This window comes from Zingiber officinale, chromosome 6A (genome assembly GCF_018446385.1).
Source record: "Zingiber officinale cultivar Zhangliang chromosome 6A, Zo_v1.1, whole genome shotgun sequence".
NCBI classification, from domain to species: Eukaryota; Viridiplantae; Streptophyta; class Magnoliopsida; order Zingiberales; family Zingiberaceae; genus Zingiber; species Zingiber officinale.
The window spans coordinates 75,014,263-75,029,296 of record NC_055997.1 but is presented as its reverse complement, the minus strand read 5'-3'; the positions used below and the strand labels follow the sequence as shown (position 1 = coordinate 75,029,296).

Below are 15,034 nucleotides of genomic sequence, written 5' to 3'. Positions count from 1 at the left end.
CGGAGAAGACATCACAATTCCACCCTTCTACGATCGCGACGACTTCGCGTTTTGGAAGGTAAGAATGAGGTATTTTATTATGACTAACCTTGAAAATTGGAGTTGTGTTCAATTAGGTTTCAAGCCTCCGATGGACAAGAAAGGAGAAACTCTAGAGAAGAAGGAGTGGACCAAGGAACAAGTCCACCAATCCCTAGTCAACGATGAGGTATTGAAAATTTTTGAATTTTCTTTACCTAATGATATTCTATGTAAGATAGGTGGATACAACAATGCCAAGGAGTTGTGGAACAACTTGGCTAAGTTCCATGAGGGGAACTCCACTTCAAGCCATGAAGAGGAGTCAAGTGAGCCAAGGAGCTCACATCATGGAGGAGAGGAATTAGAAGTTGAGGGCTACTCAACATTTAAGGAAGAAGATGAGGAGAGTTCTTCTTCAAGAATGGAGCAAGAGGAAGAAGCTTCTACCTTCGGAAGGGATGAAGAAGAAAGTCTTCATCCATCCTCAACCCTAGGTAACTCAAGCATTTCAATTTCAAATAAATTACACATAATGTGCTTTGAGTGTAGGGAGTATGGACATTACAAGAGTAAATGTCCAAAGAGGATTAGGAAGACTCCACCGGCGCCAAAGGTCAAGGAAGCCGGAGTCCCAACACGCAAGGGCAAGGAGCACGTGGTATGCTTCCAATGCAAGCGAAGGGGACACTATAGGAGCCAATGTCCGAGGGGGAGGCAACCTCACAAGGACAAGAGGACGAGCACATCGATAAGGGGAGCTAAGGCAAACCCTAAGGTAATCTCTAAGGCACATTATTGCAATAATAATAAGACACATGCTAGTAGCCTTATTGCTATTGTTAATAATGGTAAGCATGATAACATTAGAAATCGATACACATGTTTAGGTGCCAAACATGTGAGCCTAGATAAGGATAACACTTGGAAAGCCAACCCTAGAATTAACCCATCTAAGGCTAAGGAAAACCTAGGTAGGAATCCCAAATCAACTAGACACATGCCTAGGAATACCTCAAAGAAAAATGAAAAATTAAAAATTGAGGTATTAGAGAAGGAGAATCAAGTCTTGAGGTCAAGACTTGATACTTTGGAAAAGGCTCTTAAGAACTTGGAGAAGTCATCTCTAGGGTTTAAGGGTCAAAAACCAATGTCCAAGGACAAGAAAGGTTTGAGTCACAAACCTAAGTCCCAAATGGTCAAGCCCACTTATCATAATGTTCCATTCGATTATGGAACAAAATCTAGGGCTAGGAAGACCATTACCAAGGTCACAAGGGGAGTCACCCCTGTTGGTGCAACATCCCTCAGGTCAAGGTTGACCTGGGTGACCAAGCTGAGTCTTGGTTTGAGTTTAAATGTTTGACAATAAGAAATTGATTGAAGAAGAGTCAAGTAGGTCAAGGTTGACCGGATACTTGACAGGGAAGTCCTGGTGAGTGAAGCCAGGCAGAAGGAAAACCCTAGTGAGTGAAGCTAGGTGAAAGTCCTGGTGAGTGAAGCCAGGTGAAAGCCCTAGTGAGTGAAGCTAGGCAGATGGAAAACCCTAGTGAGTGAAGCTAGGTGAAAGTCCTGGTGAGTGAAGCCAGGCAAGGGAAAATCCAGATGGACATCTGGTGTTGGGAAGTCCAAGTAGGTCAAAGGATTGACTGGATACTTGGCACGAGGAAATACAGATAGGTCAAAGGGATTGACCAGACATCTGATGGAAGTCCAAGTAGGTCAAGGGAGTGACCAGATACTTGGCATGAATAGAAAAGTCTAAGTGGGTCAAAGGGATTGGCCAGACACTTGGTGGGAAGTCCTAGCAGGTCAAAGGATTGACCAGATGCTAGGCATGATGTACCAACAGGTCAAGGTTGACCGGATGTTGGTTTGAGAGGCTTGGAACTTGGTTTTGGGCAAAAACCAAGTGTTGGATCGATCAGTGGATCGATCCGTGGAGCCGGATCGATTAGTGGATCGATCCAGCCTCTGCGAGCAGAGACTCGGATCGATCCGTGGATCGATTCAGATGTTCCAATCGATCGGTGGATCGATTGGGACGGTCGCCAGCGATAAGCGCTGGATCAACCCGTGGATCGATCCAGGCGTTTTCCAGCATAGGCGCTGGATCGATCCGTGGATCGATCCAAAGCCTCCCCGATCGATTGGGAACATTCGAATCGATCGGGATCCGACCGTTGGCGTCGATAAAGGCCGCAGGCGTTCATTTCCTTCGGCATCTCTTCTCCTATTCACTCCAGATTTCTCGCCAGCTCCTCCACAGCACTCACAAAGCTCAGATCGCCAGTTCTTGAAGAATCTTGGAAGTTTTCCAAGTCAAGAGGCGGATCAAAGCCAAGAAGAGAAGCTAGGGTTAGGGTTTATACTCATTGTAAGCTTGTAAGCTTGTATTTCTTGTATCCTTTCCCTCTCTTCTTGTATTGAGTCTTGTAGGGCTTCTCCGCCCTTGGTAGTTACCATAAAGGAGAGTTTTATTTAGTGGAGGGTGTGTGTGTTGGTGTGGATCCTTGGATTAGTCACCTCTTGTGAGGTGGATACCAAGTAAAACCAACCGTGTTAGCGTTGTGTGTTTGTTTCTGTATTTTCCGCTGCACATCTTTGAAGGAACAAGCAACGCCGAGCAACGAGCGAACGTGACGAGCTATTCACCCCCCCTCTAGCTACTTTTGGTCCTAACAACCCCTAGAGTTGATCTTGATGAGTCCTAAATGACCAAGGCTTTAAAGCCTAGGAGGGTCATTAGAAGGGTTGCTAGGGAAGTCATCCCTAGTGAATACTTAGTAAACCCAATGAGCTCCAATAGGTATTGGGTTCCTAGGAGTGTGATTTCATCACGCTAGATGAGTTAGGGTGTGTCAACCTTACTTGAATAGGTAGTTAACCTAATCATGGCAAAAGGTGGCACTTTAGGAATTTTCAAGGTGTAATCAAGCCTTGGAAATGAAATGGAAGATTATTCCTAAGGTGTTTAGGAAGTGTCAATCACAATTGAAGAGTTTTCTAGGGTCAATCTAATTAGCACATAGTGATCTAAAAATCCTTAGTATATGATTTTAGGTCTAATACACTTAGGAATATGGATTTTATGGCAAAATGATCAAAAATGGCAACTAAGGCTAGAGTTAGGTATTTTCTATACCTTTACGTGTTATTTGCCATATATTGTTTGCCATATGCCATGTCATGACATCATATTTATTTTATGATCATTTAAAATATCATGATAATGCTTAGGTTAGTTAAATGTCATGCTTTATTTAAGTTTCATACTTTATGCCATGACATCATGACATTGGCACATGTTTCCATTTATGATACAATTATATGCCATGTCATCATCTTGTGCATTAATGATCAATGAAATTGATTTAAGGACTAAAACACAATTTGATATGGAGATCAAATTGTTATTTAGAAAAATGCATGAGAACTTAGATTAAGCTAACCTAAACCCATATCTCACATCAAAATTGACTTGGAAGTGTTTGATACACCTTAGATGTGTGTGAGATATTAGGATTGTGAGTTAGGATCAAGGTGCATAGTTCTTGTACCTAGATAAGCCTAATTCTAATTGGGGATCATAGGGAAAGCTTGTGTACAAGTCATGTACATTTAGCCCTAAGATTGTGGTCCTAAATTAAAGAGTTTAAAATCATTTTAAAATTGATTTGAAAAACCTTGATGAAGCTTTTCTAGTGATAGCATTCATCATTGAGCAAAGTGATACAAAGATGAGTTAACTTTGAGCTATTTCAAAGACTTGTGAACTTTGTATCAAGATTGAAAAATGGAAGCTATTTTCATAGAAAACTATTTTTCCTTGATAGTATATGTTATGAGGAATGTATCCTCAAAGTTTTATAATTTCTGGAATTTTCTGGAATTTTGTAGGGGTTTCTGAATTTCGGGAGGAAATTCAGAAACTGATATCAGAGGTTGTGGACCGATCAGAAGGGAGTCTGATCGGTCCAGGCAGTTGTGGATCGGTCACTGTGACCGATCCAGGGAAGGCTGATCGGTCTGGTGACCGATCAGAGCGTGCCAAATGCTGATTTTTCGACTGTTGACTGAAATTTCAGCTGGGAGTTGGTGTTTTGGATTTCTAAAGGCTTGAAACTCTCCAAGACATTGTTGGTGTAATGGTCAAGGGGGAGTTGACCTTTAGGGGGAGTTTTACCTACTAGTCAAGGAGGAGTTGACTTTTAGGGGGAGTTTTTACTCCTAAAGACTTGAGTGATGTGGGATTTTCAAGGGGGAAATTAAGGGTTTCAATGAAAGGTATGGGACTTTCATTAGGAAGAAACTCTTGATCTTGATTCACTCTTTTTGATGTGTGTCAAAAAGGGGGAAAATGGAGAATGTCTAGAGAATGTTCAAGGAAGAACACTGGAGTTAGTAGGAGAGTTTGTTGATCACAACGAGTGAAGTTGTGAACAACGATAACTTACTCTTCAGGGGGAGAGTCTGTTGATGTGTGCCAATAGGGGGAGAATGAAGGGTTTAAGTTAGACCTTCATTATCTAAGAAGGAGGTTGCCTTCTTAGAAGGAGAATGTAAGGTTGTAACTTATGTTTCATTATCTAGTGGCATGAAGAAAGTTGAGGCTATTGGTTTAGCCTAACTTAAAGGTATTATCAAACATCAAAAAGGGGGAGATTGTTGGTGCAATTTCCAGTAGGTCAAGGTTGACCTAGTTGACCAAGCGTAAACCTTGGTCATGGTTTCGATGTTTGACAATACAGAAAGACATGTAGACATGGACAATGCAGGTGCAGTTGTCCATGCGGAGAGATACTGATCATGGTCTGATCAGGTTGGATGAAGAAGAGTCAAGTAGGTCAAGGTTGACCGGATACTTGATTGGGAAGTCCTAACTGGGATGTTAGGCAGTTCGGGAAATCCTGGTGAGTGAAGCCAGGTGAAAATCCTAGTGAGTGAAGCTAGGTGAAAGTGAAAGTCCTGGTGAGTGAAGCCAGGCAGTTGGAGAAAGTCCTGGTGAGTGAAGCCAGGCAGATGGGAAACCCTGGTGAGTGAAGCCAGGTAAAAGACCTAGTGAGTGAAGCTAGGCAGTCTGGAAGTCCTGGTGAGTGAAGCCAGGCAAGGGAAATCCAAATGGGTCAAGGTTGACCAGACATCTGGTGAAAAGTCCAAGCAGGGAGCTTGGCACGGGAAAAGTCCAAGTATGGAGACTTGGCACGGAGAAGACCAAGATGGAGACTTGGCACGGAAAGTCGGAGAGGGCTCGGTAGCTCGTTCTCCGGACTGTGGTCAGAGAGGGCTCGGTAGCTCGTTCTTTGAACCGGACGAAGTCAGAGAGGGCTCGGTAGCTCGTTCTCCGGACTGTGGTCGGAGAGGGCTCGGTAGCTCGTTCTCTGGACCGGACGAAGTCGGAGAGGGCTCGGTAGCTCGTTCTCAGGACCAAGTAGGGTTTAGGGCTGGGAGCTCTAAATCTGGATCGGTCTGGAGACTGATCAGTGATCGTACGGTGAAGTTCCTGATCGGTCTGCAGCCCGATCAGGAGACGATCAGAAGGAGATCACCTTCGGGAGGGAAAGATCCTGATCGGTCATGGGACCGATCAGGGAAGGACCTGATCGGTCTCCATGACCGATCAGGGAAGGGCCTGATCGGTCTTGTGACCGATCAGGACCCTTGTTGACCGATCAGGATGAAGCCTGATCGGTCCACGTCCTAGCCGTTGCGTAGCAACGGCTAGTTTCTTCTGGCTTCTTCTTCACAGGTGGATGCAGGTATAAAAGAGACTGAGGGCTTCTAGGCTGCAACTTCCGCTCCGAAGCTTCTGCTTCTTCTTATTACTGCCTCTTCTTCTTGCTGCTGCAAGTTCTTCTGCGAGCTTTGCTGAGCTCTTCGTTCCTGAAGCTTTTTGTGAGCTTCCACTCGGCTGGGACCAACTGATCAGTTGCTGTTGCTGTTGTGGTTGGATCCGAGAAGCTGCTGCTTCATCCAGTCGAAGAGAAGGCAAGTAAGCGAAGGTGTTTCATACATTTGTATTGTATTTTGCTTCTTGCTGCTTTATACTCCTGTATTGCTTTTGCAAAACATTGTGGCGAGGTTTCTCCACCCAGAAGGAGTTCTTATTAGCCGGTTTTCCGGGGACTCATCCACCGACGGATTGATAGGCTTCGTCCACCTTACGGACACGCCGAGGAGTAGGAGTTTCATCTCCGAACCTCGTTACATCGACGAGTTTGAGGTTTGCTATTCTCCGTTGTCGTTTCTATTGTTTATTTCCGCTGCGCTGACCTTGATTTGTAGAAAGAAACGAAGATTTGAGGTCGGCTATTCACACCCCCCCCTCTCTAGCCGCGATCATCGATCCTAACAACTATCTCGCTCAGCCGATCAACAGGATCGTTGACCTATCTCGGGATATCATTTTGGGAGATAGGGCCACCGACATGGGGCATGGTCAATAGAAGGATCGTACGACGACAAATTGGAGGGCGTGCCCACGACCAATTGGAGAACATGTCTATGACCACATGTCCGCGACCAATGGGAGAATGTGTCCATGACCACGTGTCCGCGACCAATGGAAGAACGTGTCCATGACCACGTGTCCGCGACTAATAGAAGAACGTGTCCATGACCAATTGGAGAACATGTCCGTGCCCATTACGAGAACATGCCCATGCCTCGAAAAGCGCACATGTCACCCACTAGGGCATTATATAAAGGGGGGTTCGTACACCGACAGAGGTATACAATATTAACTATTCACACCTGTATCTACTATTGCTCCACCCTTTTCTTCTTTTCGATAATTGACTTGAGCGTCAGAGGGCCAATGTCGGGGACCCCTTATCTGGCTTGACACTGACATTTCTTGTACTTGCATATCAGAGCGTGGTCTACATCCAGTCAACGCGGCAACCACATCCCCAGCTTTCTGTCTCTATGATTTTCGGGCAGGATCAATGATTATTGAGAATGAGAGGGATACAGTAAGCAATTGGTTGAATGATGAAGAAGATCCTCAGGCATAGATATATCAGGGCTCTACCTAAAAGTTTGAAGAATATCTTCAAAAAAACTACGAGCTACGTGATAATCAAATACATCATCAGCTTCAAGCCGATTTGGTTGTGTTGGAGTTGCAAGATTACAAACATAGTTCCATATTAAAAACGCATGGAAAAGATCATCAGTTTATTAGAAATATGTATCTCCATTGGCATGAGACCTTTTGAGTAGAGTCAAGAGCAAAGTTAAGTGCACAATATCATGCCATTATGGAGATATCTAAATCCCTTTTGATCCTAACAATTGGTATCAGAGCGAGGTCGCTCTCCACTAGACTAACCGCCAGAAAAAGCATGAGCCAGAGCCATGATCCAAGATTGAACCATGTGGTTGAAATCTTGAGCAAAGTAGGGGAGGCCCTAAGCAGGTCAGTGACCTGATGCTCGAGGGGAGGCCCTGAGCAGGTAAAGAGTGACCCGATACTTGAGGGGGCTCTGTGGTCCTTTGTTTGAAGGGGGGATTGTTAGAGTTGTAAGGTTGCAAACATAGTCCCACATTGAAAACACATAGGAAATATCATATGTTTATAAGAAAAAGATATCTGCATTGACATGGAGCCTTTTGAGTAGAGCCTAAGACCAAAGCCATGAGGGTCTATGCCCAAAGTGGACAATATCATATCATTGTGGAGATGTCTAAATCCCTTTTGATTTTAATAGGTTGAGCATATTTGAACACGCTATGAGTACGATCAATAAATTTTTTTTTATATAAATTATTTGTAATAATTTATTATTTAATGTTGTATTTTTTATTTATAAATTTTTAATATTATTTTTTTAACAAATTAAGTGATATAAAAGTGACTCATTAATAGTAATTGAGATTTTTTTAAAAGATATATGAATTGTTAAATGTGGGACTGAGAAAAAAATAAAGGAAGTTTTTTTTTTTTATAGCGGAGAAGAAGTCAAATTTTTTTCATTTGATGTGACATCTTAAAAATAGAAAAATCTCATTTTTAAATTTTTTCCATTGGAAATGTAACAAGTTTCAATTAAAGATAAAAAAATTATGGATTCAGCTTATAACGTGACTAGGGTATGATGTTTTTTTTTTCCCGGTGTGATGAGTTTCAAAACTTTAGGGTGTATTTTGATGATTTTAAAATCAATGCGAATAAATTATAGAGCAAAGTACAGAGTGTAAAGTGCAATTTCCGTAAATTGAAATCAACTAGGCCCAGACATCGATACGGCCCAATTAAAATTGATATTATACAGCCCAGCCCGACCTGCCTTACGGTCCAATCGTGTATAAGACTTCGGCCAACCAGTCTGGTCGCGATCGAGGTCGGGAGACAACTAGACGATGCATCGCCTTCTCTCCCTCGTCTTCTCCGCCTTCACCTTCCTCCTCGCCGTCGCCGGCGCAATCGAATCGCCTCAGTACACTGTTATTCACTCGGAGTCCGACTTCGAGGTGCGGCTGTACAGGAAGTCGGTGTGGATGTCTGCTCCCACCGATCAGATTTCCTTCGAGAAGGCCACCAGGCTTGGATTCCACAGGTTAGGAGATCCATCCTAATCGCGCTATCTGATCCTTGTTCGTATGGTAGACTGACTCGAATTTTGAACCATGGGAACTTAGATGATCTTTCTGCCATACAATTCGACATTTCTTCTCTTTCGTGGAGTATGTTTGTTATTTGTTAGAAACCCTAACCGCCATCTCTGGAGTAGACTTCACTATTGAATAAGTCATAGAGATTCGATTTAATGAATTTTTCTTATACCTTGTATTGATCAAGAAACCAAGGAAGCATGTTCCTTTTGAGAGAATAAGTAAATGGGATAGCCAATGGCCTACGTATATATGTAACAGCAATGTGCAGAGTAGACTGGACATAGAGAAGAGTTGTTGATTATAGAGCGCAAAAGTTGTAGAGGCAATTACTCAGTGAAGGGGGTCTTGCAGTGAAGTAGTTTTGATATGGGCGCTAAGAAACAAACACTGATGAGGGATCAAAGCTAAAGATGGTCCAAATGTCAGGATATGAGCTGTAATGGCCAACAAGAAGAGTATGCTCATTGTAGAGTGTAAAAATTTGTGATGCACTTCCTCAGTGAAGGATCTTGCAGTGAAGTGGTTTCGATATAGGAGCTAAGAAACAAACACTGATGAGGATCAGAGCTTAAAATGTCATAAATGGAAAGATTCATATGGGTGAAGGAAATAAGTTTGAGGGAAAAGAAATGCATATTTCATGTCTCAGGTCCTGTCTCAGGCTCTTGATTTTCAGTTAAAAGATATAACCACAATACTTAGGCCATTTTTTGAAGTTGGCATCAACATGATGAATTGACAACCGGCAGAATTTTCCTTAAAACTAGTGATGCGACATTAAACCTACTGTTGTTCAGATGCGAAGCCCTTTTCAGATAATATATGGAATGAAGTATAAATCTATCTGCCCTTAAGCAACATGGTAAGAGTAAGGCTTTGGAATTGGACTGGTATCAAGACTGGAATAAAATAACATGATAAGTGGGATGATTGTTTCAATTGTTAGTTTCACTCAATTGGAATACGGTATATGAAATTGAATAAATATATGGCTCTTATCAAAGTTCAAAATGTCTTTCTGTTCAATGAATCCTGTTATGGGTGAATATGTGAAAAATTATAAAGTTGGATCACCTCATTATTCCATGGGAATAATGAATGATGAACGAAATCAAGGCATTCGTCCATGGGAATGGAACATTTCAGTTCCAGTAGTCCACCTGTGAATGATCATTCCATTTCAGGCTTCATTCCACCTTACCAAATATACCTTTACCTATTCACACGTGCTTTGGATCTTGTTCTGTCATCCTGGACCTTTACTTTTAAAACAGAAGTTTATTACATTAAATAGGTTGATCTTCAATATTCACGGCCAAAGATTCTGCAAATGATTTATTTTAGATGTATATTATTTTTTTTAGCTACGTCATCTTGTTGAAAATTTGTGCTACACTTTTCATTCTTCAACTCCTGGAATGATCTCTAAGTCATCCTTTTCATTTTGTCAGATTATTTCAATACATTCAAGGAGCAAATCTCAACTCCTCAAGGATCAGAATGACTGCTCCTGTAGTCACTAGCATTGTTCCATATGCTGGTCCTCTTCATTCTTCCGCCTACTATGTTCGCTTCTACCTCCCACTAAAATTCCAGGGATCCCCTCCGGTTCCCCTGCCCGAGCTACACCTTCATTCCGATGAATGGGATAGTCATTGCATCGCTGTGCGAAAATTCTCCGGCTTTGCTCGTGATAACAATGTCATCAAAGAAGCAGAGAAGCTTGCCGTCAGCTTGAACCAAACTTCTTGGGGTGAGTTCACTTTTGCTGATACGGACGCTTACTCCATTGCACAATATGATTCACCGTTTCATTTTGTCGGTCGCACCAATGAGGTTTGGGTCAATATTGGAGCTGAAGCACCTGGTTGTGAATCGAAACATGCCTATGCATACTAATTCCTGAACAACTCATGCTCAACCATGATGTTTCGGTGTTTGTCCAATACAATCTGTGTACATGAGCTTTACTATGACAAACTCTCATTTGGCTGGGAGCCGAAGAAATAATATCTCGATGTTGTGCAATCAACTAAGTGTTATAGGATCTCATGTAACCATGACTCTTGTGTTCATGATGTCGTGTCAAGAAGCAACGAGTTTTAATGTTGCTAACTGTGTCTTGTACTATGATTTTCTGTTATTAGAAATCTGGAATGGCTTATTAGATACAAGGAATTGGTCTTTTTGAAATAATTCTAACGAAATGGGTAACAGTAGATGGATCTTGCTAGCAGTAGATGTATTTTTTTTTTTTTCTAGTAGAATTGATCAATGCCCCAGCTACACTTCACTTCGACTAATTGTTCTCAACTTATTTAAATATCTCCATATGGTCTTAGAAATTATGTTTTATTTCATTCCCTACACAGCTAAACACTACAATAGATGGTCCCTGTCGACACAGTGAGTCTTGTTTTCAAATTATATACTGATTGGTAGACGAGTATAATCAATAAGAGTAAAAACTACTGCTAGTTCATACCATCAAACTCTTGATTAAAAATGCATGTAACGAACACAGCAGCATACCAAAAAGGAATCAGCAACACTAGAAATTTCTATCTTGGGCAGGGCAACATAATAATGTGAAACAAACATCACCAATTTGATTCCCTATAATCACAGTTTATCATATATTTTAATGTAACATGCAAATTGTTCAAATTGTCAGGCATACAGGTACAGCATTGTGACTATCAAACGATAAGAAACACTGTCTACTCCAAGACAAAATGGGTATAAACAGAGATGTTCATTAAACCCATAGCAGTTTGAAAGATAATTGTACATAGATACATGGGTATAACATTATCTGAACGTTTGTCTTACCAGGGAAGATAACAGAGTGATTGGGGTTAATTGAATTATCCAGTTAGTGAAATCCTTCTAGTGTCAGATTCAGACTTAACTGTGGGTATATCCCTGCTGTGTCTCAATCGGCAACAAAATCCCAGATGATGAGGTGAGATGGCTTTCTACCTCCTAAATTAACACTAGACTTCATTGTTAATTGAGCTCCCTTCATTAGATAATGCAGCAACAATCTTATCCTTCATTTGCTGTTCAGAACCTGATGATTTGATGATGAGAGTATGTTGTATACTGTCTCCACCATCAGATATCTTCGACTCTGCTACATCAATCTGTGCATCTTTTAAAGCTTGAAAAACTTTGGAAACGGGATGGGTGTTGAAAGGGGAGCTAACTTGCACGATCACCTCATCTTGCATTGTTTTCACATCGACCTTGGGATGCTGCATTCGAGCCTCATAATTCACTTCCCCTGATTCCAAGAGTGTTTCCTTCTCCGTCTCCAGCTCCTTCAATCTGTTTTGGAGCTCAGTGATATAGGAAATGGCATCGCCTAGCAAAGAGGCTTTGTCCATCTTTGAAATGTTAGGCACCACCGCCCGCAATGCGTAGAACCTCTGGTTAAGCTTTTCCCTTCTCTGCCGCTCTGCCTCAACGTGATTGAGAGGTTCCTCCCTTCCATTAGCAGGCTTCCTTCCTCTCTTCCTTGGCCGTCGCTCCTCGACCTCGACCGGGCCGAGTCTCTCCTCTTTGCAAGAAGCCTCCATGTTTGTTTGTTCCATTTCCAATGTTGCGACATTCCCGATCGTGGCTGCAGCTCTCAAAGTCCCACCCCCACTAAAATTGATCTGCCTTGGCGATGGCTGGAGCAGCTGTTGTGATTTTAACTGATTCTTCTGGATCCGCAGTTGGCTGAGCAGACGATCTCCTCCCATGCCGTTACTATGGTTACTAACATCGTTACTAGCGATCGAGATGCCATTGTCGAATTGCTTCTGGTCAGAATTCACACTTCGGACATGGTTCCAACTGAAACTCTGCATTCCCTTGTGAACATTAGGAAATAACAACCAAGTGTCGCTGCTGCCACTCTTCAAGTTTGTATCCCAAGAATTGTCTTCTACTTTTGCAACCAAAACCTTTTCAGTGACACTGGAAGTCCCGAGATTGAGATCCTTTCCGAAGATCTTCGTGCATGTATCTGATCCATTCTTTTCGATCTTCTCACTGGCTCGGGGCATCTCTGCAGGAACCTTGCCCCAAAACACCGACTTTATCATCTGCAAGGCATCCGGGCTTTCCGCTAGCGATCTAACAGACCCCAATTCGAGGACACCCGTCTCAAATGGAACGACAACGATCGTACGAAACCCTGCCGACGCCGCTAAGAAACCCCTGTAGCAGTAATCGGAAGGGGAGAGTATCCAGAAGTGCTGACCTGCCGCCAGAGCCTTGCCAGGCGCGCCCTTCCCCGGCGGGAAAGAGAAATACATCGACGCGAGGAAGAACATCTCGGCTTCGGTGACCTGATCGAGACGGATGGCGTAGTTGTCCTCGTCCGATCCGCCGAAGAACACGTGGAGCTTCTGGAGGACGGACCTCCTCATCTTGTGCCGGCATGATTCATCCTCGCCGGAGGATCTCGCCGACGCGGCAGCGGACGCGGCGCCCTCTTCCCCCTCCCGGGGCTCGCGGCAGGACCCGTCGCCCCAGCCGAGAACGACGTCGCCGGTCTTCGAGCGGGAGATCTGCCAAAATATGGCGTAGTTCCAACCCACTCCAGGGCGGTCAGGGGGACCCTCGACGAGGTCGAGGAGGCGGCTCTGTAGGTCGGCCTCCGCAGCGTCGGTGAGACCGTCGGAGCAAGCTTGGCTGGCCGCGAGGTAGTCGAACGCCTCCGGGCCGAGGACGGCCGCCGCCATGGCCTTCTCCTCCTCGCTCCACGTCGATTCCGCCATGGGAGTTCCCAAATTTGGAAACTTTGGATCGAACACAGGGGAATTTTGGGGGCACGAACTCAATTCATCGATCGACAGATAATCGATTTGAGGTGGGCAAGTGAGAACAGTAGGGTTCGGGCATTTGGGGATCTAATTACGCACTCCGGGACCTATCCAACTATTCCACAGATCATTTTTCAAACTTTCCGTCGGACGGGAAACACGTGTTTCCTTTGACGAATATAACGGTCCGGAAGTATTTGGATGATACTTTTACACGGTAACGTTGGAGGGGATCCAGACACTTTCTTTGTGTGGGATCCAAAATTGGACACCGGATAGGATTACGACGATGACCATTAATGGACGGTACGATGATTCAATTGTACCTTGAAGCCGGCTCCGATTGAGCCGAGCCGAGCTGATGCAAGTGAGCCTATGTTTTTAATGGATGACGGTGTAAATACTGAAGGTCATAATTTTTTTAATAAATACTTTTATTTCCATTATTATCTATATTAAACCAAATATTAAAAAGAGGGTTTATCTTAATTTCTTATTTAAAAACATTTTTTATTAGATTGATTCTAATTTTAGTTATAACTATTTAAATTTTGGGGAAAATTATTTTAGTATTGATTAAAATTTCTCAAATATTAATTAAAATTAATTTAATGTTAATCAAAATTATTTTAATATTTAGCTAAAACTATTTAAATTACTATCAACTCCATTAAAATTGTCCTAACATTAATAAAATTACTCCAATATTATTATTATATTTTAATATTATTTAAAACTATTCAGATGTTAATAAAATTTTACTTAAAGTTTAATCCAAACTACTTTAATATTTATCAAAGCTATTTCAATAATCGTTAAAATTGGACTCAACATTTTTCTATTCAAATTGCCTCGATTTTAATTAAAATTACTCTAATATTAATTAAAACTTTCCAATACTAATTAAAATTATTTAAAATTTATTAAAATTATTTTAATATTATTAAAATTATTTTAATATTTACCAAAATTATTCTAATTTAATTATATTTTAGTAATTTCAATAGACCCATTGCAATAGTAATAAATTGCCCAATTAAAAAGAGGTACTTTAAAAAAAATAAGATGGAGTAATATTTTTAAAAAATATATAATTTTTTATAATAATAAAATAAAGGAGGAAGTGCTCGGCTCAACCAGAAGCCACCAAAGCCGGTCGTCCTATCCACGTTCCTCCATCTCCACCTCCACCTCTATCTCCGTCTCTATCTCTATCTCCATCTCCATCTCCATCTCGTCCATTCATATCATATATCGGACGGTTCTCATGCTGAGTCATTGACCGAGTCACGTGACTGCGAGACGACATCATCTGACGGACAGATAGTTATAGGTCGACACGTGGTAGTCGTGGTTCATCATGCGATGCACGTGATGGAAACACGTGAATGGGACTATGATAATTTAATGCCACGGTCGTAATTTAATACGGTGTGAGGCTCACTTTTATTTATATTTACCTAATTTCTGATGACTGAAAAAAATAGCAAAATTTTAAATGCCGTAACTAATTGAGTTGACTTTTAAATGGCAAACGAACTGTAGAAATCGAAAAATTTATTACGTATTGGTTTAATTTA

General features: G+C 42.1%; 2 protein-coding genes across 2 annotated transcripts; one reads left to right on the top strand and one right to left on the bottom strand.

The window, feature by feature from the left end:
- The first annotated feature begins 8,354 nt into the window (after positions 1 to 8,354).
- LOC121996583 (heme-binding protein 2-like) lies at positions 8,355 to 10,811 on the top strand. Its single transcript, XM_042550595.1, has 2 exons — positions 8,355 to 8,579; positions 10,089 to 10,811. The coding sequence occupies exons 1-2, from the start codon at positions 8,383 to 8,385 to the stop codon at positions 10,534 to 10,536; spliced, it is 645 nt and encodes a 214-aa protein (XP_042406529.1). The 5' UTR covers positions 8,355 to 8,382; the 3' UTR covers positions 10,537 to 10,811.
- A 580-nt stretch (positions 10,812 to 11,391) lies between these two features.
- On the bottom strand, positions 11,392 to 13,524 carry LOC121996582 (transcription factor MTB1-like). The gene has a single exon (XM_042550594.1). It carries the CDS (start codon positions 13,407 to 13,409, stop codon positions 11,634 to 11,636), a length of 1,776 nt encoding a protein of 591 aa, XP_042406528.1. The 5' UTR covers positions 13,410 to 13,524; the 3' UTR covers positions 11,392 to 11,633.
- Between the last annotated feature and the right edge of the window lie 1,510 nt (positions 13,525 to 15,034).